This window comes from Pongo pygmaeus, chromosome 6 (genome assembly GCF_028885625.2).
Source record: "Pongo pygmaeus isolate AG05252 chromosome 6, NHGRI_mPonPyg2-v2.0_pri, whole genome shotgun sequence".
NCBI classification, from domain to species: domain Eukaryota; kingdom Metazoa; phylum Chordata; class Mammalia; order Primates; family Hominidae; genus Pongo; species Pongo pygmaeus.
The window spans coordinates 121,481,395-121,508,066 of NC_072379.2; the positions used below are offsets into that span (position 1 = coordinate 121,481,395).

Consider the following 26,672-nt stretch of genomic DNA (forward strand, 5'->3'; position numbering starts at 1 on the left):
TCCGTTCTTAATCTTTGGTTATTAAGTACAATAAGAATTTTTAGAGCCAAGTCAATGTCAGTCAATCCATAACATATGGTGGTCGGCTGTAAAAGAGGGAGGCACAAACAATGTCTAGACTTGGACAATTATTTTAGCTGTATCCTTAAAGAGCATGGAACATAAAGTTATGGCAAAATGTTTTGGGATTGGCTAGCTAATTCATGGACTACTGACAGATGTGGGAATTTAAATTAAAAACCAACTATAGGTTGTGCATTCCTAATCTGAAAATCCAAAATCAGAAATGCTCCAAAACCCTTAACTTTTTGAGCATCCATATGGTACTCAAAGGTCATCCTTAAAGGAAATGCTCATTGGAGCATTTTGGATATCAAATTTTTGGATTAGGGATGATCAACCATTAAGTATAATGCAAATATTCCAAATTCTGAAAAAATAAAAAATCTAGAATACTTCTGGTTGCATTTTGGATAAGGGATACTCAACCTGTACCACCTTAAAGTGTGAAGGTGAGCTCTTGTTCTTCATATGAATAAGGAATCTATGCAAGGTCTAACAATCACAATGTAATAATGTACCAAAATAACACTAATGAAAACCTTTCCAAGTTGGAATACTTGTATACTGTTGGTGGGAATGTAAATTAGTACAACCTCTATGGAAAACAGTATGGGAATTTCTTATTTATTTATTTATTTATTTAGAGATGGAGTCTCACTCTGTCACCCAGGCAGGCTGGAGTGCAGTGGTGTGATCTTGGCTCACTGCAACCTCTGCCTCCTAGGTTCAAGCAATTCTGCCTCAGCCTCCAGAGTAGCTGGGACTACAGGTGCACGCCACCATGCCTGGCTAATTTTTGTACTTTTATTAGAGATCCATTTTCACCATATTGGCCAGGCTAGTCTCCAACTCCTGACCTCGTGATCCACCTACTTCGGCCTCCCAAAGTGCTGGGATTACAAGTGTGAGCCACCACACCTGGCTGGAGATTTCTTAAAGAACTGAAAATAGAAATATCATTAGATCCAGCAATCCCACTACTAAGTACTCAAAGTAAAAGAAATCAGTATATCAAAAAGACACCTGCATGCCTATGTTTATCACAGCGTTAGTCACAATAACAAAGTCAAAGAATCAACCAAAATGTCTATCAACAGATAATTGCATAAATAAAATTAATTGCATAAACATATGTGTACACAGACACATACATACACACACATGCATACACACACACACACAAAACACTACCCAGACATAAGAGAGAATGTAATTATGTCTTTTACAGCAACATGGATGGAGCTGGAGGCCATTATCCTAAGTGAAACAATTCAGAAACAGAAAATCAAATACAGCATGTTCTCACAAATGGGAGTGAAACAATGGGTATACATAGATATATGGAGAGGAGGGGAATAATAGACACTGGAGACTCCAAAAGCGGGTAGTGGGAAAGGAGGGTGAGCACTGAAAAATTACTTACTGGATATGATGTTCACTATTCAGGTAACGCGTACACTAAAAGCCCAGACTTCACTGCTATGCAGTATAACCATGTAACACGACTGCACTTATACCCCCTGAATTTATAGAATTAAAAAAAAAACTTCCCAATTTGCCATTTTATATGTATGCAAACTAGTCAGTAGTCACTTAAGCAATGGGAAAGGAAGATGGACAGGTGAGTATGAGGTTGAGAAATCTCTGTGATACATTTTCATATGCTCAAAAAATCAAATAAATTCAGAAAAGTAAATAACACAGGAAGATGGTGGGGAATAAGGTCAGGACATGGAATGATTCATGGGCAGAAGAGATGTTATGTAACTTGTTCATGGCCTCATGGCTACTATGGCAGAGCCAATACCAGAATTAATGTCTTCAAAATTAGGTTTCAAACTTTTCAGTTTGTCATGTTGAATAACCAACTAATTTGAATCTTGCTCTTCTTATCTAAGGACTTCTTGACTCATACAATGCATAGAATACAAACCATCAGGGAATAAGAGTGTTTTCTCATACCACTGCTAAAGGCAACAGAGGTAAATATTTTTTCCAGCTTTATTGAGGTATACTTGACAAAATTATATATATTTACACTATACAACATGTTTTAATATCCATCTAACATAGTCTTTGTGTGTGTATGTTCTGAGAACATTTAAGATATATTCTCTTAGCAAATTTTCAAGTGTATAATTCATGATTATTAACTATAGTCACCATGCCATACAACAGATTTCTGGGACTGATTCATCTTAACAAAAACTTTGTAGCCTTTGACCAACATCTTCCCATTCCTCATCCCCTCCATGCCTATGACCCTGGTAACCACCATCCTACTCTCTGCTTCTAAGAGTTTGGCTTTTTTAGATTCTACATGTAGGTGACATCATGTGGTATTTGTCTTTCTGTGCTTGGCATATTTCATTTAGCACAATGTCTCCCAGCTTGATTAAATGACAAGATTTCTTCAGTTTTTAAGGCCGAATAAAATCCTACTGCATATATGAAAGAAATGCTCAACATTGCTAATCATCAGGGAAATGCAAATAAAACCACCTCACGCCTGAATGGCTATTACCAACAAGATAAAAGATAAGAATGGCTATTATCAACAAGATAAAAGATAAGCTAAAAGATAAGCATTGGTGAGGATGTGGGGGAAAGGGAAGCCTTGCATATTGTTGGTAGGAATGTGCATTAATATAGCCATTTCAGAAAACAGTATGGAAGTTCCTCAAAAAAAGTAAAAATAGAATTACTATATGATTCAGAAATCCCACTTTAAGGTATATATCCAAAGGAAATGAAATCTGTATATAGAAGAGATATCTGCACTCCAATGTTCATTGCAGCTTTATTGACAATAGCCAAGATGTGAAATCAACCTAAATGTCCATCAATGAATGAACAAAATGGGATGGATATTCTAAAGTGACTTTGAATAGCTCTGAGATACACAGGAATTATTTCATTAATGTAGTGACTAAAAGAGCTTAGTAATAGACTTGAGAATGTTTCAATTTACTTCTATTTTAGGTAGAAGACTAAACATACTAGAACTTCACTCACTGTAGGATCCAAATTGTACATTATTCTATAATTGTTGTTCTAGTTTATTACTTGATTAGGGATATCAGGCATTCAAACAAAAGTAACTAATTCTACTTTCTAGCATAACTTTGCATAGCAGAAATGAAACCAAATTAAGCACATTTCAGATTTATTCATTTGTTCACCCATCCCTCCAACATTAATTGGACATATACTGTGAGTCAGAAACTGCTGGACAGTTGCTGTTGCTAAAATGCATAATATGTCCATGGCCTTACCCTCAAAAGGATAACAATACAGTAGATGCCACTATGAACTAGAAGAATTTAATTTGCATCTTTGTGCCACAGTTGCTTTATCTGGAAAGTGAAGAGATTGGATTAAATGAGCTCCAGTATCCTTTTAAACTCTAAATTCTACTAACCAATAAAACAGAAATAGCCAGAAATAACAATTAGTTTTGTTACTTAATTAATTATAGATAAAATATCACATGAATTATGTAAAAACTAAAATAATTTATCTAGTAGTTTTTCTTCAAAATTCAGCTGAACATAAAATTTCAGTTTCACTGACTTAGGAAGTACAGTTTGCAGCTAACTCAATCCCATCAGCACCTTGAAAGATAACCTCTACTCTCCCATCACTAGATACTCAGCTTTTAATTTATATGAAAAAAGGCACTGACTATTCTGGCTAGGTTGTTTGTTTTATTTGTCCTAAGGATTACAAAAGCGTCGACTTTGGTGTGATGCACACATGCAGGACACCCCTACCAGCTTCCTGAACATCCCCTTTTTTTCTTCCTGAAACAATTCTGATTTTGTTCAAAGCAACAATTGTTAAATAAATGTACAATCTTCTAAATCTTTTCTGAACCTAAAGATGACTATGTGACGCTAGTTTAAAAGATAACTAACCATTTAAAGAATGTAAAAACAATGTAGTGTGGGTTTGTAACATATGTAAAAGTACAATGCATAACAATAACTCAAATGATGGGAGGGAAGAACTAGAGGTATAATATTGTAAGGTTCTTAAATATACATTAAATGTTATAATATTACTTGACTTAGCCTCTGATGAGTTAAAACGACATAAAATAACAAGACATTTATCAGTAACAGAGCAACAAAGAAGAAAAACTAGAATCTTAAAGAATATTCAACCTAAAAAAAGCAGAAGAGGAAAAAAGGAATAACAGAAGAGAAAGAAAAAAACATCTAAATGACAGATTTAAGCTTAACCATATCAATATTCATATTAAAATATAATTTAAATAACCCAGTTAAAAGGCAGAGGTGTGTCAGAATGGATAATAAAGACACAATTATATGTTGCTTCAAGAAATATAGTCTAAGTGTAAAGAAACAAATAGATTAAAAAATGGGAAAAATATAACATGCTAACACTAGTCAAAAGAAAGCTGGGGGCTGGCAACAGTGGCTCATGCCTATAATCCCAGCACTTTGGGAGGCCAAGGTGGGTGGACTGCTTGAGCTCAGGAGTTCAAGACCAGCCTGGGCAACATGGCAAAACCCCATCTCTACAAAAACAAAAATAACAACAACAACAACCACAAAAAGAAAGCTGAGGCAGCTAAGATAAAGTAGATTTTTAAAGTAAAGTATACTACCAGGGATAAAGAAGGTCATTTCACAATGATAAAAGGTCAGTTAATGAGAAGGAAATTGTAATCCCATCTATCTATACACTGCCATATCAGATATTCATAAAACATGAGGCAAAAAAAAAGATAAAACAAATACAAAACTATAGCAAGATATTTCAATACCTAATAGCTATATAATATTTACACCAAAGAGCTCAATGGGACAGAATAGAGAGTCCAGGAATAGGCTTACAGATATATAGATAATGGATTTTCCACAAAGATGTTAAATAAATTCAGTGGAGAAAGCTTTTCAACAGACTGTGCTAGAACAACATATTCAAATAAAAACTTTGATCTATATGTAGCTCTAGATCTGAAAATTAACTAAAAATAAATCAAAGACTAAATGTAAAAATCTAAAACTATACCGCTTCTAGAAGAAAACAGGAGAATTCTAACCTTGGGTTTGGTGAAGTTTTCTTAGATACGTCACCAAGAACATGAGCCAAAAAGAAAAAAATCATAAATTGGACTTAATCAAAATTAAAAATTTTTGTTCTTTGAAATATGATTAAGAGAATAACAAGACAAGCCAAAGACTGAGAGAAAAGTATTTACATCATACTCTCATAAAGAAGTTATAAATAATATGACCTTTCGAAATTCAAAAAGGAGAAAACAAGCAACCCAGTTAAAAACTGGGGAAAATATTTGAACAGATTCTTCATAAAAGAAAAGCTGCAGATGGCAAAAAGATGCTAAACATCATTAGTGTTTTTGCTAAGTGCCAATTAAAACCATAACGAAATAACAATATATACCTATTAGAAGGCATTAGTACAGTGTACATGTCTAATATTTGTTCTACCCGAGACAGAGGAAAACCTCTATTATTCTGAGAAAACAGTAAAATGTCAACTACTTTTATTATAATCACCCACAAAGGACACCATGGAGGATGCTGTGCATAACATGACCAGCCCCTGTAAGTAGTGATAAGGAAAGAAATACTTTCCTCTACCTCTACAGTGAAGACCCAGGCCAACTTCTCAGAGAATGACCAAGGCAGACACACCGAGCAACAACTTTCAAAGTCAGGCATTGAATGACAGGTAGAAACCCATAACACTTCAAAGCACATGATTAATAAGCCAGACCTAATTAGAAAGAACTTGCATCTTATGTGAATTAGCCCCGGACCTTTCCCTGTCTGCGCTCCTGCTTCATCACTGGTGTGGTGACTGAGATATGATTATAAAGTCTCATAAAGAATTGCTATCTGAAAGGATTTAAGCCAAATGTAGCCAATACATATAACTGGACCACGGAATTAAAATTTTGTCTCTAATTATCTAGTTTATAAGTAGTTATCATGGAACTTCTAATAAACTTATGAAGTAACAGATCAGGAGTAGATTAAAGATGTTTTATTGAATAATTAACTATACTAATTTTTCACAAATAATTACAAAAAAATTAATAATCACTTTAGGCCTTTCCTTAACTCTCACAGACAAAATTTATATTGAGGATTTAAGAATGCCAGCATTATACATCTACATGTGAATGAAAAAAACATTAGAGAAGCTCCTCGTGAAATCATAATCACAGGTATTTTTCTTCAATTTGAAAGCAAAATTTAACGGCTAATTTTATTGAAATAGCACTAAATGACTGACTGATGCTTTACCTAGTGAATTAATATCATATGCTGAAAGATGGAATGAAATTCTTTTGCATCCTATGTATGTCTAATTCAACTCTTCATATATAGGAGACTTTTATATTTGTGGTACAACTTTTCTTAAAATCACAGAAAAGTTATCCTTCCTCCTTAAATCCTTTCAGATAGCAATTCTTCATGAGACTTTAAAGTCGTATCTATGCTTTCCCCATCCCCATGGAAGCAGAGGACTCAGCATCCTTCTGTATATACTGAAGATGTGGTATCAACGCCATGAACTCAATCTATTAATGGACAATAGGTTCCTTCTGTCTGAAGAAATGTTTTTACAGCAAAATTTCTAAAATGAAAAAAAGTTATTTTGGCAAACCCTCCAAAATTTTTTTGTACTGAAGATGACCCTTTATCAAGTTAAAGAGTTACCCAGGAGTGTATACTACCCAATATTTCACTCTGAAAGACTCAATGGAAAATGCGTTGCCCACAAATAGATGTCCCTTGGGACTGCTATTTAGATTCTTATATGGCTATGTTAGGCAAAACTTGCTTTTCAAGTTTTTCAGGACAAAATTATCTTCATTATGATAAACTATATACTTTGGGATGCATGACTGGTCAGCTGTTTACCTGCTAGGACATAATCATAATTGTTTCCTGAGAAAAAAATCCTTGTTCTGCCTCCAGGTATTCCCTTAGCACCTGGTGGAGGGTTGGCCACCAATTCGGATGAAAAATCTCCATATGCCATCTCTATTTCCATAAATAGGTATTTGCATCTGCCATCCACAAACAAAATTTGCATGCCAAGTACTTGCCAAATAATATAACCTTCAACTGCCCAATGTCTATGAAATTTGAGCTATCATTTCACAAACCTACAGGTTATGATATTTTTCTTACAGCGAAGAGTCACTAGGTTCTGAACCTGTCTGCACATTAGTGTCAATGATACTATTTGTACCAGTGCTTCTCAACTCTGTACGCACATTAGCAACCCCTTGGAAGTGTTTAAAATACTCCCTCCTTGGCATACCCCAAACCAACTAAAGGAAATGCTTGGACCTAGAAACTGAATCTTTTTACAACCTTCTTCAACCAGGCACAGTGGCTCATGCCTGTAATCCCTACACTTTGGGAGGCTGGGGTGGGAGGATCACTTGAGCCCAAGAGTTCAAGACCAGCCTTAAAACATTGTGAGACTCCATCTCTATACAAAACAAAAAATTGGCTGGGCATATGGCATACAACAGTAGTCCCAGCAACTTGGGAGGCTGAGGTGGGAGGATCGCTTGAGCCTGGGAAACTGAGGCTTCAGTAAGCCGTGCTCTCCGGCCTTGGCAACAGAGTGAGACTGTCAAAAACAAAACATAACAAAAACAAACAAAAAACCCTCTTCAGGCAGCTCTTTTTCCAACAACTGTCAGAAAGAATGTTTTCATAGCAACATTTCTAAAATTAAAAAATCATTTTGGTAAAATACCCAAAATGTACTGTACTCAAGAATACCATTCAACAAACTAAATAGTTACCAGGAATATATTACACAGTAATTCATTCACAAATAAAAGTGCACTGGCAGCCAGATAGTACCCTAAGAAGACTCAAACATTTTATAAAATGATATAAACTGTATATCTAAAATGACTATGTATAAATATAAAAATACTTTAGCTTAAATAATATTTGATTTCTGAAAAATCTCTGCAATGACTGAAACTGCAATTTCTTCAAATGGTTTTCACTATAAGAATAAAAATAAGAAATTTTATCTTCTATTGCACTGGGTTACTTTTGAACAGAGTATTCAGACATACACACTTACTGGAATACATTCTAAAGACAAATCAAATGGCAAAAAAAAATGTTGATCTTTACTATGTAAGTTTGTTGGTGGTGGCACTGACAGGGTATTTTTGAAATTATTTACGCAAAATGAGTAAATATATTGATGTCGTGGAGAAGCAGTAAACTCATGTTTTAAAAAAATATATATATTTCTTGGGCTGGGAACAGTGGCTCATGCCAGGAATCCAAGCAATCTGGGGGGCTGAGGTGGGAGGATTTCTTGAGTTCAGGAGTTTGAGACCACCCTTGGCAACATAGTAAATCCTTGTCTCTACCAAAAAATCTAAAAATTGGCCCAGCATGGTGGCATGCACCTATGGCCTCAGATACTCTGGAAGCTGAGGTAGGAAGATCTCTTGAGCCTAGTAGGTGGAGGCTGTAGTGAGCCACGATTGTGCCACCATACTCCAGCCTGGGTGACAGAGTGAGACCCTGTCTCAAAAAAAAAAAAAAAAAAGTATATTTCTCAACTAAGAAGTGTTGATACATATGTAGAATGTTAGTTTCTAAATTCCATCATCACTAAAAACAACCAGTGCTAATAACAGGCCTGGAGCAGGGACAGTACAAGTTGAGCCTCTAAAATTTCATGTCCCAGAAAGCAAAGACCAATAGGTACATGATTTAAAAGAAAAAAAAAATATATTGGTGCTGTGGGGGAAATTTTTAAAAAAGGAAAAGGAAGATAGTAAAGGAACACACATATGCAAATGCATACACACAACTTTGACACAATCTGGTCATGAAAAAAGAATAACAGACACAGACTATAACACACAAAATTTTTTTAAATCCATGAATCTTTAGCTAAAACACTGAGTGAAAGGTGGTTAGTGAAACTCTAATAGTAACACCCCACAGCTTATTAAAATCAAAACAAAAAATGGTATCTTTATGATGGAGAGAACTGGCAGATGCCGCCTTAACCAAGTGATAATACTTAATTAAAATCCCCAATATTAGAAAAAACTGTCACTCCATAACTTTTGATAAGATGCAATGGGAAGCACAAAACATTATGTAGGTGGATGCTTGGCAAAGATGTTTACCTAAAACCAGTCATGAAACAAATAAGACAAATCCAGAATAAAGAACATTTTATAAGACTAATTTGGATGCTTAAAAATATCATTATAATAAAAGTAAAAAAAAAGGTGGTGGGAGCATCTAAAATAAAGCAGACTGAAGAGCTACAACAGCCCAATGCAATGTATGATCCTGGATTGTATCCTAGATGGGGGGAGAATACCAGCTTTTATTGACATGTTGGGATAATTAGGGAACTCTGAATATTGACAGCATAGCACATATTTCTGAATCAATATTAAATTTCTTAGGTGTAATGAAGAAATTGAAGTGATGTAAGGAAATGTTCAATTCTTTTTCTTTTATTTTCTCTTTTTTTCCTTTTTTTTTTTTTGTTTGAGACGGAGTCTCATTCTGTCACCCAGGCTGAAGTACAGTGGCGCGATCTCAGTTCAGTGCAACCTCCCCCTCCCGGGTTCAAGTGACTCTCCTGCCTCAGCCTCCCAAGTAGGTGGGATTACAGGAGTGCGCTACCACACCCAGATAATTTTTGTATTTTTAATAGAGACGGGGTTTTGCCATGTTGGCCAGGCTGGTCTCAAACTCCTGACCTCAGGTGATCTGCCTGCCTCAGCCTCCCAAAGCGTTGGGATTACAGGCATGAGCTACTGCACCCGGACAGAAATGTTAATTTCTTAAACAGTATATGCTGAGGCATTTCCTAAAATATTTAAAAGCCTTTATTATAAATGTTTATAATAAACATTATACACATTTTACGTTTTAGAATATTTAAGACTTACAGAAAAGTTGCAAAGATAGTATACAGACTTCCTGTACACTCAGTTCCCCTCAGAATGAACAGTATACATTACCATGGTACATTTGTTAAAACCAAGAAACCTACATTGGCACATTACTATTAACTGAATTCCAGATTTTATTTGGATTTCACAAGTTTGTTCATCAACACCTTCTTTCTGTTCCAAGGTCCAATCCAGGGCAGCATATTGCATTTTGTTGTCATGTCTCCTTAGTCTCCTCTGATCTGTGACAGTTTCTCACTTTTCTTTTTTATGACCTTGACAGTCTGGAAGAGTACTGGCCAATTATCCTGTATAATGTCACCAATCTATGTTTGTCTGATGATTAGCCTGGGTTTTGGCGCAAGAATACCACAGGGGCAAAGTGTCCTTTCTCAAATCATAATAGGGAGCATAGGATATCCACATGACATAAGTGGTAGTGGTCATCTTCATCACTTGGTTATCAAGAGAGTACTGGCAGCATATGTTTCCCCCTTAGGTTACTTAGGTCTGTTTCTTTTCTCATCACCCCTTTCAGTGGAGCTATGTCTTACCTGTACAGTACAACTAATTTCATCTGTCTCAGTCTCTATTCCATGTTGGCATCCTTTTGATGCTGCTGGTTGATGTGTTCATTAGGGAAGTGTGTGTGTTCATGTTAGTGTGCATAAATTAATGTACATTCTTTGTAACATAAAGTTCTATACCTTTTGGCAAATACATACAAGTATGCATCTGATATGGTTAGGCTTTGTGTCCCCACCCAAATCTTATCTTGAATTGTAATTCCCATAATCCCCATAATTTCCACATGTCAGGGGAGAGACCAGGTGGAGGTAACTGGATCACGGGGGTGGTTTCCCTGATGCTGTTCTTGTGATAGTGAGTGGGTCTCAGGAGATCTGATTTTTTTTTTTTTTTGAGATGGAGTCTTGCTCTGTTGCCCAGTGGCACGATCTCAGCTCATGAAACCTCTGCCTCCCAGGTTCAAGTGATTCTCCTGCCTTAGCCTCCTGAGTAGCTGAGGTTACAGGTGCCCACCACCATGCCTGGATAATTTTTTGTATTTTTAGTACAGATAAGGTTTCACCATGTTGGCTAGTCTGGTCTTGAACTCCTGACCTCAGGTGATCCCCCTGCCTCGGCCTCCCAAAATGCTGAGATTATAGGCATGAGCCACCATGCCTGGCCTGATCTGGTGGTTTTATAAGCTTCTGGCATTTCCCTTGCTTGCACTTACTCTCTCTCCTGCCACCCTGTGAAGAAGTGCGTTCCACCATGACTGTAAGTTTCCTGAGGCTTCCCTAACCATGCAGAACTGAGTCAATTAAACCTCTTTTCTTCATAAAATACCTAGTCTTAGGTATTTCTTCACAGCAGCATGAGAATGGGCTAATACTGCATATAACACACAGTACCATACAGAACAGTTCCTTCACTCTAAAAGTCCCCTGTGTACCCCTTTCTGGCTGACAACCCACCTCAGCTTAATTCTTGGCAAACTTACAACTGTTGTCTACCCCTATAATTTTCTAGAATGAATGGAATAATAAAATATGTCATCTTTTGGGTTTGACTTCTTTCATTTGCATTTACATTCATCTATGCCACTGCATTAATTAATAGCTTGTTTTTATTACTGAATAGCATTCCATTGTATGGATGTGCCATGGTTTTATTCACTCGCCAACTAAAGAACATCTTGGTTGCTTCCAAGTTTTAGTGATTAAGAATAAAGCTGTTTAAACATTCACACACAGATTTTTGTGTAGACACAACCTTCATAAACCCTTTGGTAAATACCTAGGAGTACAATTTTTGGATTGTATAGTAAGTCTATGTTTAACTTTATACAAAAAAATGGCAAGTTGTCTTCCAAAGTGACTACAATTTTGCATCGCCACCAGCAATGAGTAAGAGTTTCTGTTCTGCATTCTCACAAGCACTGTCAGTTTTTCTGTATTTTCGCCATTTTAGTAGGTGTACAGTGGTATCTTGCTGTGGTATAAACCTATTTTAAGTCCTATGTTGTTCATTTTCAAATTTAAATGCTACCCAAGTTTTTAATTAAAAAAAGTTCATGTTAAAAACCAAGCTCCCCAGATATACTATTCATAAAACTTCATCTACAGATGTCAGATCATGTAAGGCTTTTTCTTTTAACTTAATAGAAGTTATTTGTTCTAATTAGGAAAGTATATATATATGTATGTATGTACTTTTGTATATACTTAATATGTGTATATATACACACATACATTATGTATACCAACAATATACATTATTGGTAATGTGTGCACATATATATATACCCACACACACGTATATAAAACCAGTAGCTCTACCATCCAGAGATGAACACCAATTTTTTCCAATTGTGTGAGTGCACATGTGTGTTCAGATTGAAACACATGTAAAGACCTAAAGTCTAAAGCAGGTATGAGTCTACAATGTTTGAGGAAAAGAAAGAAAGCATGGTGTAAGGAAAGAATGACAGTAGGCAAGGAGGTTATAACAGAAGATGAATTTGGAGACAGAAGTCAGTTCATGTAGATCAGGGATTCTCCAACTTTGGTGTGTCTTAAAATCATTAGGAGGGCTTATTAAAACAGAGGGTAGCCCTGAACCCCTGGGGTTTCTGACTCAGCAGATCTAGAGAGGGGCCTGAGAATCTGCATATCTAATGTGCAGGGCCACACCTGAGAACACCTGTCAGGCCTGCTACACTATAATGAGAAGTCTGATTTTTATTCCAAATAAATTGGAAGACATTGGAATGTTTTAAGGACAGAATGTTGTGATTTGTTTTGAATTTTAAATAGATCATAGTGACTGAGGTGTGAAGGTCAAATCAGAGAGAACAAGGTGGTAAATGGGAAAATAGTAAACAGACCCTTTATGTGAAATGATGGTGCTTTGAATTAGGGTAGTAGGGATATTAATACATGGATGGATTCAGAACAAATACAGAAAAAGCTCACAAAAGTTGCAAATGGATCTGGTGCTAGGGTGAGAAAAGGAGAAACAAGGGAGATGTCTAGGTCACAGGTTTATTTAATAATTGCCTCTATGGAAGGCTTTATGGGGATACAAGTCACAAGTTTTTTACAAAAATATGTGGTTTGAGATATCAATATACAATTGGAAATACTGAATATGGAAGTTGGATTCACAAATCTGAATCTACAAGAAAAACAGTAACAATTTGTAAGTCATTAGATACAAATGATATTTATAATCTTCGAACCTGTTGAGGTCATTATATAGATTAATGGTTCTCAGGCAGGGTTGATTTTGCACTACCCTCCAGGAGACATTTAGCAATGTCTGGAGACATTTTTTATTTGACTAGAGGTTAGGGATGTTGTTAAATATCATAAAATATACAGAAAAGCACCTGACAACAAAGAATTACCCTGTTCAAAACATCAATAGTGCTAAGGTTGGGAAACCCTGTAATAGAAAAGTTGTCTTTCTAGTATGAAGAGAGTAAGGGAGCATAAGCGGTTTCTCAGATATAAAATTGCATCGAATATATATATATATATATATATATATATGTATATATATATGTCACTTATGCATCCAATTTAGAAACTGCTTAACTATATTATTTGACCAGCTGATAAACAAAAATAGCTCAAGAATTACTTATAGCATTAGACTTAAAATGGCTGCTGTTAAACAGTGAGATAATAGTTACAATAAGAAAAGTAACATTAATTTTACCTTTAAAATTAATATAATAATAGTTTAAATGAAAAACCCTGATTAATAAAAAGACCATATGTTGTCTCCAAAGCTCTTGTATTAGATTATGCTACCTGCACACCTTTGTTCAATGAAAACAAATGCACAAATACATAAGCACATGACTGAACGAGCAGTAACACAGCTCTATAAGGTATTAACAAATACACATATCAAGAAAATGGAAGAGGAAATCTGGATTATGAATGCAGACTCAAAATCTCTGGAGTGTAGATACAGACTTACAAATCCCTAGAAATAGAAAGATTCCAAGAGTGTAAAGGAGGTAGAAGAGGGTCTGAAACTAATAGAAATCCTGACTTCAGTTTTTTAAAAAATTTCTAGTATACAGAATGATCCTAGCATCTTTTTGCATCTAGCACTGTACAAAGCAGTCCATTAATACCAGAAAATTTCAAGTAAGATTTCTGAAGGTTTTATTTTCTGGAAAATATCTCTGAATACAGTCTTCAGGTCTAGGTAAGATAGGTTCACATTACAGAGGGTGGGTGTGGTGGCTCATGCTTGTAATCCCAGCATTTTGGGAGGCCGAGGTGAGTGGATTACTTGAGGTCAGGAGTTCAAGACAAGTCTGGCCAAGATGGTGAAACCCCATCTCTACTAAAATACAAAATTTAGCCAGGCAAGGTGGCATGTGCCTGTGATCCCAAGGTGGGAGTCTGAGGCACAAGAATCGCTTGAATCTAGGAGGTGGGTTGCAATGAGCCGAGGTTGTGCCACTGCACTCCAGCCTGGGTGACAGAGCAAGATTCTGTCTTAAAAAAAAAAAAAATCATTAAAAATTTCACATTACCGAAGACATCTTCATATAGCCTACTACTCAATTAGAACACCTACTTCATTTATAAGTCTGAAGATGACCTTTCATACAGATTTACCTAATGTTAATGCTTTTACTGCCAGCACAAGCTGAGTATAGAAAGGGTATACTGGGATTAGAAGGTAAACATATATATATTCTAGATATGAAGAGGTGACTATAGGAAAAGAATAATTTAATGTTAAAAGGTGTGAGAAAAAGGCCTTTTCATGGGGAAAATGGAAAAGATAAAAGAGATAGATATACTTCGGAGATATTCTGTGATTAATCACAATGAACATGAAGAGCAGATGATTTCAAATATAAAGATGATGCTTTGAACCCAGGGACAGAAATACGTTACATGAGAATTACCCTTCACCAAGAGGAAGTTGGCCAGCACCATTCACATTCAATGGCCAGTGGAGCACATGTGTGAGAATGACTGAGTTGGTGACAAGGAATTTGTATTTACCCCTTACACAATCAAATCCTATCACAATACTTTCTGTGTTATAGACAATTAGATTTAATAAATTAGAGGCATATACTGGACTTGTGGGAAATAACAAATTATTTTATGTAATTTATGAACATAAAGTTCACATATGGCATACTGATCTACCTTAATCATGAATCCAAAGAAGTTAAAACTGCTCTACCCTGGACACACAGGCTGACCACAACTCACCCTTCCCAGTTCTTTATCTTCCAGGGCCAGAACTCCAGTGCTTTCTGTGAAGAGTTTCACTTTGACCACAGGCCGAGGATGGGTGGTGGTGAAATCTCCTTGAGTCCCCCATCTGTAATGAAGTAAAAAAAATGTTTCTTAAAATGCAGCATTAATTTTTTTCCCAAAGGAGATGTGTCTCCATAGAAGGCAAATTAAACAATACAGAATCTTCTGTGCTCAATGAGTTTTTTATCTTTGCTTTTGTTTCTAGCAGATGGCACAATCAAGAAGGAAAAGAACAATAAGCTTTACAACTTGTAATAGTTACTCAGCTGTTCAAAAAATTAGCATGTTGGACTACAAAAAATAGCATGTTATGAGAATTTAGGTTAAGGTAAAGCAATATAGTTGTAACTATTGAAATCTATTACTTTATTAATTCAAATGCAAATTATAGCACCATTTTTACTGGCAGCTGGGAAAATTGCTCAGGGTTTGTTTACATAAGAGATAGTTTCTCAGAAAATGATTTTTATATACTGAAGACTTTACCCCACCTCTTTTTGAGAGGTCTTTATTAAACATTATCTTTTTTTTAAGTTAAGCATAATTATCTCAGATCTATTACTTTATATGACTTTTAAAGCTCCTGTCAAGAAGAAAGAAATATGCATCATAAGAATCTGAATGTTTTGTAGTTAATTTCCCACTACATTCTCTTAGGAAGGGAATAAGTCTGTCGACATCTGGCTTTTGAAATCATCACAACAAAATAACATGTTTTCTTGGCTTATCTTTTAATTAATAGCATCTTGTCTTTATTGCAGACCAGTTCATTCTGCCTGATTTACAAACTGGCATACACCTGATATTAAAAAATCTTATCAATATTTCTCACAACTCTGAGAGATCAGATGCAATGAGACTCAGCACAGCATGAAGAAGATGCCATTGAGCAAAATACCAAAGAGAAAAAAATGAGATTTAACAAAATACAGATTCATGTTGAAAATAAAACAACAAATAAGTATCAATTTTCTTATGCTGTCTCGAAAAAACAAAACAATTCACCATTTTCATGGAGCTGTCTATATTTTATTTTATAAATCTCATTCGGAGAGCTTACAACATACAGAAAACTCACTAAAGAAAGTATAATAAAAATTGAACAAGTAATTGTGATTGCTTTCCTCTCCTATCACAGCATTTATAATAAATGTGTACAGTAAAGCAGAGACCATTTCAATGACTGAAGAAACTAGCATCTAGATGCAGTCTGTTTTTTTGAAACATCATATGCCAGAGGGAAGAGAAGATTCAATTAGGGAAGAAAAGCAGCTTAATTTCTATTTTAGACTTCCAGAATGGGGTTAGCAAAGAGTCTTTTTGCAATTTCATATAATTAAGATGGTTTACATAAAGCAATGGTAAAATAGGAATAAAAACAAAAATAGATTCAGAACCAAAATAAGGCATAAAGAAAAATTCTCAATTTAGTTTGTGGAATCTTAAGCCTTGAATATAGTCAGGCAATCTGGTTAACAGCCTGGGAGCTAATTCTCATGACATACCCTTTTAAATTCAGTGTCACGTGGTTAAATTTAGAAGACTAATAACCTTGGGAGACATTCTCTTATAACTGAAATAAAAGATTTTTGATAGTCATATAGAAACAGCCTAATAGGTTTCCATAGAATTTGCTTTTTAAAATCCTCCCCAGAAAACTTCTATGTATTACATTGATTTTTTCCTCTAATTTCAAAATCCTTTGAAAGTATTTATACTACATGTTCATTTGTAATTCCCAAACCTCCTGCAATACATGATTCTTCAAAGAGAAAAGTGAGCTTTGTCTTTTAACCTGGTCCTTCTGAAATGCATCCCAATTCCACTTTGCTGGATAGAATAAGACAAATAACAATGAATACGGAGGGAAAAAAAAACTGCTCGCTCATGGTTCCATGAACTTCCAGAAAACTACCTTTTACCTTTGATCCTTCATAGACAAGTATATTCAAAAACTATTCTACAATATTTATCACCATAGCACATTTCTCATTTATGCATTAAAATATTTTTATACAACGATATATTTTAAAAGTGTCCATAAAATGAGATTCAGTTAAAGAATAATAATAAAGTGAAAACCAACATTCCTGCCATTCAGGTTAAGATGGGGAATGTACTAGAACATTAAGAAAGCCCTTGTGTGCCCCTGGTCTCATCTTCCTCTCCTCTCCACCCTCACTACTCTGAAGTAGCTAGCATCCTGAATTTTATATTTATCACTCCCTTGAATTTCTTCTTAAAAGGAATATTTTCAGTATTTTACCTCTAAGTGTGATAATTGCTGTAGGTTTTCGGTAGATAGTCTTTTATAGGTTAAAAAAAATTCCCATATTAGACACACACATAAATATATCAGAATATATGTGTGTGTATATATATGTAATATATGCATATGATGTATACATAATATATAAAAAATATCTATCACAATTATATATGAAGGAGATATTGTACGTGTGTATATACATATATACATAATATCTCCTTCATATCATATACATCACAATATCATATACAACATACATCCTAACACACATACATCATGTACATAACAATATCATATACATAACATACATTCATATCATATACATCACATCATATACATATGTATATAACATATGTGTATATATACATACACTCACACACATATAGAGAAAGATCCAGAAATGAGTGCTCTAGTTTATCAAACATTTCCCTACATTTATTAAAATAATCTGTAATTATAGTAGATTACTCTATTGTCTTTCTTGAGATAAACTTTAAAAAAAATATTAGAATGAGTAGGCTAATACTTTGTTTAGCCTTTTATACAATGTCCATTATTGAGACTAGCCTGTAAATTTACTTTCTTGTATTCTCCATGTTTGGTTTTATTGAATAAGTTGAAAAGTGCTATATTTTTATTATCTGAAAGAGTTTGTCAAAAAATGATAATTATCTGTTCCTATAACTCACCTATTAAGCTGTTCAAACCCGATATTTCTGTATGGGAAGATACTTGCTAATGAAGTGATTTCTTTATTGGTTGTAGCTACAGAACTACTCAGGTTTTCTCTTTCTCCTTGAGTGAATTTTGATAAGCACTAAGTTTTATGTTATGTATTTCATCTAAGTTTTTCAAAAGTACTTATACAAAGTTGTAAATTTTTTCATCTTTGAATCCTTATAGCATCTGTTATGTCTTTCTTCATTCTTAATGTTTTCTTTTTTCCATTTTTAAACTTGACAGAGGTTCATCACTTTTATTGTTCTTTTCAAACTCCTGTCATTTGACTTTGACGATCCTCACTACTTCATGTTTGTTTTTTATTTTATTGCATTCTGCTCTTTGCTACATTATTCTAATTTATCTGTTTTAACCCTGCTGCTTCAAATTTTAAGTTGAATGCATGGTCATTAATTTTAAGCCTTTCTTCCATTCTGGGCAAGCATTTGTGACTATAAATTTGCTTTAAACTCTAACTACAGCACCCCATAAATTTACAAAGTGCTATTTTTACTATCATTCAGCTGTTTACAGGTGTGATTTAGAATTTCTCTCTCTATATATATTTTCCTTTTTCTTATTAAGTTCTATTTTTATTACATCAGATTAGATAGCATAGCCCGCATAATACTGATCATGTAAAATAATTGAAATGGGTTTTAATTTCCAGATTTTGTGTGTGTCTAAGTTTTCCATGAGTTCTTACAAAGAAAAAAAAATTCTCCATTATGGGTACATTATTGTATTTACAGCCAGAAGTTCTACTTACAAGGTTTAGGACTGAGTCAAGGGGAGGAAATGCCAATGAACAACTCCTGTGAAATGAAGAAGGCTTATATAATGTGTTCTCAGGCAAAGGAGAAGCTGAGACACAAAAATACCAGCAGATCCTGACTGCAGCAGGCCAGAAGACAAAGCTTTTACCGACATTCAACAAAAATGTACAATTTTAAGGGGGTGCATAAATAGTTATTTATAAATATTTATCCTTGTATCCTGGAATGTTGGGATTTATCGTTTCTTTATAAGAAACGATAAATAAGAAACTTTCTTATAAAGAAAATATAAATCCCACCATTCCACAATACAGGCATAAATTGGCACCAATCTGATAATTTCTTCTTTGGGAAATAAAAGTTGAAAAGACACAGTTAGAAAAATGATAAATTCTAGAATGAATAAATTAAAAACACAAGCCTCCCTGATCCCCACTCAGCAAAAAAAAAAAAAAAAAAAAAAGCAGAAAAAGAGGAAAGAAGACAATAGGCCTACCTTCAATATTCACCAAGATATCTCCTTATTTCCTACTTAACTGGCATATTTAAACCCTGTAATTAATACCAGTTATTGTCTTCCCATTTTCTCAATATTTTATGACAAAAGAATACATTATCTTGCTGTCAGTTTGTGTTGACTCAAAACGCATTGCCTTTCTCCACTTCTCTGAATGTATTATTTATGAGGATTCAGAATTCCAAGGTAAATGTTCGAATGAATAAAAATCTACAAAGCACCTTTACGAGAACAGCAGGACTTCCTGGCTCTGAAAACACATGGTAATTCATATACCAACTGAAATAATTGACATTAATTATGTATTTGCTATTAAATAAAGGGTACTGGAAATTTGTATCAGGAGCTAAAATACATGTTCATATCTTTTAACCTAGTAAGGTTATTTCTAAGAACTTATCCTATCAAAATAATTGTAAGTATTAAAAAGAGTATAAGCAGAAACATTCATGACAGCATTATGTATAACAGTAAACACTTAAGCAAGATAAATATAAAATATTAGGGGAATGATTATGTAAATTATGGGGCATGTGATGAAATATTTTGATGGCAACATAAAACCATGCATGATGTAAAGTGAAAAAGAGGGAGGATACAAAACTGAATGTGTACATTTTTCATTTAAAAAAATGGAGTACCTTTTGTGTGGAGATGACATTCTAGTGTGAGCAACCAAAGTCCCTATTCCCTTGGGATTTCTATTCTAATAGGAGATTTTAGATAATAAATAATTATACTGTAACATATATTCCTTCTCACCCCTGCCCTGCCTTCTCAATAGGTTGTATAGTTCCATGGTCTCTTACAATAGCTAGAGCACTAGATAAAACTTGTGCCCACTTTTGACCTGTCTGAAAGTCGATAGTGATATGAAATGACAGTTTTAATTTTTCACATGTCCTAAACTCATTTGGGTGAGAAATCAAACATATGTATAAAATTATATAAACTTGGGTTTGGTTTTGAGCTTTATGTTCTGCAGATCTCTCCTGAGCTGTATTACCCTGTTTTAATTATTGCAGCTTTGTAAGATGTTATGGTACCTGTTAGAACACAAAGAAAACAGACATTTTCGTCTTATTTCTATTCAACAAAAAGGGAAGGGAGGTGGTGTCTCTGTTAAACTCTGTTCTAACATTTATTACTGGAACCTTAAACTTTTTTCTTCATTATGTAGAAAAAAACACACATTCCTTAATTTATTTCACAGTATTTAATATATTGGGATCCTAAAGAATCTATTTCCTTTATATTGTCTGACTGTTGCACATATGTAAGAAAGTTATGGTTAAACTCTATTCATTTTTCAAATGATTTCATTTCCAATACAGTGAGTGCTTTCAAAAATTATTTGTCACCAAACAACCAATTAACTCTATTAAAAAGATTATTAAAATTATCAAATAAAAATGACATATATTCCAAATGCATCACTAATTTTATAACAGAAAACATTAACTAAGGATCCAGCAACAGGGATATAAATGAAAGCCTATAAAGCATTACAAATAATTCTTATGATTTTTCATGCTGAATTTTTTTTTTACTTTTTTATTTCTAGTTCTGGGGTACATGTGCAGGCTGTGCAGATTTGTTATATAGGTAATGTATGCCATAGTGGTTTGCTGCACCTATCAACACATCACCTAGGTATTAAGCCCAGCATGCATTAGCTATTTTTCATAATACTCTTCCTCCTCCCATCCCATCCCCTGACAGGCCCCAGTGTGTGTTGTTCCCCTCCCTATGTCCATGTGATCTCACTGCTCAGCTCCCACATATAAGTGAGAACATGTGGTGTTTGGTTTTCTGTTCTTGCATTAGTTTGCTGCAAAGGACATGATCTCATTCCTTTTTATGGCTGTATGGTATTCCATGGTGTATATATACCACATTTTCTTTATCCAGTGTATCATTGATGAGCATTTGGGTTGATTCCACATCTTTGCTATTGTGTACAGTGCTGCAATGAACATACGCATGCATGTATCTTTGCAACAGAATGATTTATATTCCTTTGGTATATACTCAGTAATGGGATTGCTGTGTCAATTCCATGTCTTTGCTATTGTGAATAGTGCTGCAATGAATATATGTGTGTGTGTATCTTTGTAACAGAATAATTTATATTCCTTTGGATATATACCCAGTAATGGGATTTCTGGTTCTACGTCTTTGAGGAATCGCCACACCATCTTCCACAATGGTTGAACTAATTTACATTCCACCAATAGTGTAAAAGTGTTCCTATTTCTCTGCAACCTTGCTAACATCTGTTGTTTCTTGACTTTTTAATAATCACTACTCTGACTGGCATGAGACGGTATCTCACTGTGGTTTTGACTTGCATTTCTCTAATGATCAGTGATGTTGAGCTTTTCTCATGTTTGTTGGCTGCATGAATGTCTTCTTTTGAACAGTATCTGTTTATGTCCTTTGCCCACTTTTTAATTTTTTTTCTCATAAATTTGAGTTCCTTGTAGATTCTGGATATTAGACCTTTCTCGAATGGATAGATTGCAACGATTTTCTTCCATTCTGTAGGCTGCCTGTTCACTCTGATGATAGTTTCTTTTGCTGTGCGGAAGCTCTTTAGTTTAATTAGATGCCATTTGTCAATTTTTGCTTCTGTTGCAATTGCTTTTTGCAATTTTATCATGAAATCTTTGCCTAAATGGTATTGCCTACATTTTCTTCTAGGGTTTATATAGTTTTAGGTTTTACATTTAAATCTTTAATCCATCTTGAGTTAATTGTTAATAAGGTGTGAAGAAGGGGTCCCGTTTCAATTTTCTGCATACGGCTAACCAGTTTCCCCAGTATCATTTATTAAATAGGTAATCCTTTCTCCATTGCTTGTTGTCAGGTTTGTCATGATGAAATTTTTAAAACAATCCAACTATAGTTAAATTATCATTCTCAAAATTTAGCCATTTTAAGATTAAAATGATATAACAGATTCTTCTAAGAATAGAATAAAACTTTTGGTTCAAAACTCAAACATCCAGTATTTATTTGGTAGCACTGATTCTGATATTCTCTTGGGAAGTAGAAAATCTTTCCAAAAGTCTCCTGCACTGGACTTTAACTAGGTCTAAGGTCTTTCTGTTGTCCTATGGGAGATTTGCTGAAGAAACTGACTTTGGATTCACTCAATTCATGAAATGAGTAAGGACTGTGTTATTTTCATTGACTCATATTTGGTGAGAAGGTAGATGGGTACCTCCCCCAAACTCATTATGATGAATCAAGAGGAAATAAAGATTCTTGAAAATAGGATAGTGAGTTGATCAGAGAGGCCTGATGGTATTCTCAAGGGTGTCAAGCAATATCATTTTTAACCGCATGCCTTCTTGAGAACTGGGAGCCAGGAAACTTGCCTGACTGAAAGCATACAACTGTGTCTCTGCTCTTGCAGCTATGTTTACGCCAATGAGCTGTAGTATCCTTTAGTTTCATTAAAGAAATCTGTTTGTGTTGGTGTCTTTCTATTAGTTATTGTCCTGCACATAACGGTCACATATACTCCAAAGCCATGCTGAAGTCACTGGGAAAATGAGTATGTTTAATAGATGTGTAAAATGTACCAAGTAGACACAATATCCCACCTTTACTAATAAACAGTATTATCTCCTTTTAATTGAATAATGTAACAACCTGTGAAAATTGGGAATTAAGTTTAACAAGAGAGAAATACTAAAAGCCTGATTATTAATTATATAAATGGAAATTAAATAATAAAACACTAAAAGACTTATAAAACAATGTTAAGCACTCTACAAATGTTTTTAAAAATAGCTTTCTTGATTAATATAAGCAATTGAGACAGTCTTGTGGAAAACTCTAAGCAGAAGACAATACTTAAGGAAGAGCAGCTTTTAATATTTTAAAAGTTCAACACAGGGCCCAAGTATATAAAAGGCTTATATAATACTAGTGTACTTCAGCCAAAGACTCAGGGAAAAATGACGACGATAACTAAGTTTTCATGGGAACATGGGTGGCTGGTGACACGTTGTTTACCATGATCCAAACTATATGAGATAAAGAAACTTATCTTGGGAAATTCAAGTGCTTGATTCCAATAATCTGTTGCAAATCCAGATACAGATTTGGGAGTGATTAACATAGAAACTGTTGTATAAACTATGAAAATGAACAAGCTTATGAAGGGTGCCCACTAATAATGATAGTAGGGACTTCTACCTTGCAAGTGTGGGCTTATACATTTATCTCTATGTTTATGTGTGTACTTAAACACATATATATTTTAAAGGTTTGCAATCATTTATTGAGGTATAGTTTACATGCAGTAAAATGTAATCATCTCAAGTACAGAGCACTATGAATTTTGAAAAATGCATGCAATCATGTATACAGAACTTTTCCATCACCAAAATGTTTCCTTATTTAAGATGTTTGCACTATGCAAAATGACCAATGGTTCAACGTGAATTCCATCAAAATCCTAACATTTGCAGAAATATGAAAATCTACCCTAAAATTCATAAGGAATCTCTAGGGACTTTTCAAAGTAGCCAAAACAATCTTGAAGAAAAACAAACAAACAAACAAACCAAAAAACAAAGTGGAACGCATCACATGTCCCAATTTCAAAACCTACTAAAAAATAATGGCAATCAAAATAGTGTGGTCCTGGCAAAAAGACAGATATACAAACCAATGGACAGGAACAGAGAGCCCAGAAACCAACCCTCACACATATGGTCAAATGTAATGCATATTTATTATTCATATAAAAATTAATGGGATACCCAAATTGTTCTATAACATGTTCTTTTATGTAACACTATATCTTGAACTTCTTCATGTGTCAGAACATGGATTTATGTAATTCTTTTCAAGATGTAAGACATTCCCCTTGTATGGCTGTGCTATAATTTAGTCAATCACTCTTCTAATGATGGACTTTAAGGTGTTTCCAGTCTTAACCATTACAGGCAGTGCTGCAACAGACATCTTCATATATATTCATATATAAATGATGAAAAGAATAAAAGATCAGGGACAGATTTCTAAGGCAGCCCAATACTTTAAACTTCTCTTAAACATAAAAAAGTTATCCTAACAGATTGATTCATAAAAAAATTTACCTATCTAGTAAATAAAATTTACAACAAATAGCTCCAATATAATCCTAAGTCAAAAATTTTAAATAATTCACTGCAATATAAAATTCAAATTTCCTAGCTAGAATTTCAAAATTTTATTATAAACAAATATTATTTCCTTTAATTTTAATAGTTAATTTGTACAGCAGGTTTTAAACTCCTTTTATTTACTGAATGTATTTTAAAACAAATTTTCTATACATCTAATTAAATTAGTTTAAATTGGGTGATCAATAACGTCTATAGAAACTGCCTAACGTATCACCATCATTGTTGTTGACATACTATAAAAGTATTTGAAATTCCAAATTGTCCCTGTTTGCAGATGACATGTCTGTATATTTAGAAAACCCCATCGTCTCAGACCAAAATCTCCTTAAGCTGATAAGCAACTTCAGCAAAGTCTCAGGATACAAAATCAATGTGCAAAAATCACAAGCATTCTTATACACCAATAACAGACAAACAGAGAGCCAAATCATGAGTGAACTCCCATTCACAATTGCTTCAAAGAGAATAAAATACCTAGGAATCCAACTTATAAGGAATGTGAAGGAACTCTTCAAGAACTTGAAACCACTGCTCAGTGAAATAAAAGAGGACACAAACAAATGGAAGAACATTCCATGCTCATGGATAGGAAGAATCAATATCGTGAAAATGGCCATAATGCCCAAGGTAATTTATAGATTCAATGCCATCCCCATCAAGCTACCAATGACTTTTTTCACAGAATTGGAAAACACTACTTTAAAGTTCATATGGAACCAAAAAAGAGCCCGCATTGCCAAGACAATCCTAAGCCAAAAGAACAAAGCTGGAGGCATCATGCTACCTGACTTCAAACTATACTACAAGGCTACAGTAACCAAAACAGCATGGTACTGGTACCAAAACAGAGATACAGACCAATGGAACAGAATAGAGCCCTCAGAAATAATACCACACATCTACAACCATCTGATCTTTGACAAACCTGACAAAAACAAGAAATGGGGAAAGGATTCCCTATTTAATAAATAGTGCTGGGAAAACTGGCTTGCCATATGGAGAAAGCTGAAACTGGATCTCTTCCTTACACCTTATACAAAAATTAATTCAAGATGGATTAAAGGCTTAAATGTTAGACCTAAAACAATAAAAACCCTATTAGAAAACCTAGGCAATACCATTCACGATATAGGCATGGGCAAGGACTTCATGACTAAAACACCAAAAGCAATGGCAACAAAAGCCAAAATTGACAAATGGGATCTAATTAAACTAAAGAGCTTCTGCACAGCAAAAGAAACTACCATCAGAGTGAACAGGCAACCTACAAAATGGGAAAACATTTTTGCAATCTACCCATCTGACAAAGGGCTAATATCCAGACTCTACAATGAACTCCAACAATTTTACAAGAAAAAAACAAACAACCCCATCAAAAAGTGGGCGAAGGATATGAACAGACACTTCTCAAAAGAAGACATTTATGCAGCCAAAAGACACATGAAAAAATGCTCATCATCACTGGCCATTAGAGAAATGCAAATCAAAACCACAATGAGATACCATCTCACACCAGTTAGAATGGCGATCATTAAAAAGTCAGGAAACAACAGGTGCTGGAGAGGATGTGGAGAAATAGGAATGCTTTTCCACTGTTGGTGGGACTGTAAACTAGTTCAACCATTGTGGAAGACAGTGTGGCGATTCCTCAAGGATCTAGAACTAGAAATACCATTTGACTCAGCCATCCCATTACTGGGTATATACCCAAAGGACTATAAATCATGCTGCTATAAAGACACATGCACACGTATGTTTATTGTGGCACTATTCACAATAGCAAAGACTTGGAACCAACCCAAATGTCCATCAATGATGGACTGGATTAAGAAAATGTGGCACATATACACCATGGAATA

At 34.5% G+C, this 26,672-nt stretch overlaps 1 protein-coding gene across 5 annotated transcripts in view; it reads right to left on the bottom strand.

The window, feature by feature from the left end:
* CADPS2 (calcium dependent secretion activator 2) overlaps positions 1-26,672 on the bottom strand; it is a 567,381-nt gene that overhangs the window by 265,287 nt on the left and 275,422 nt on the right. For all 5 annotated transcript variants that reach the window (XM_054495194.2, XM_054495197.2, XM_054495196.2 and 2 more), the window contains exon 7: positions 15,298-15,409. In XM_054495194.2, coding sequence (XP_054351169.1) covers positions 15,298-15,409 — 112 coding nt within the window. The remainder of the gene's footprint in view (positions 1-15,297; positions 15,410-26,672) is intronic.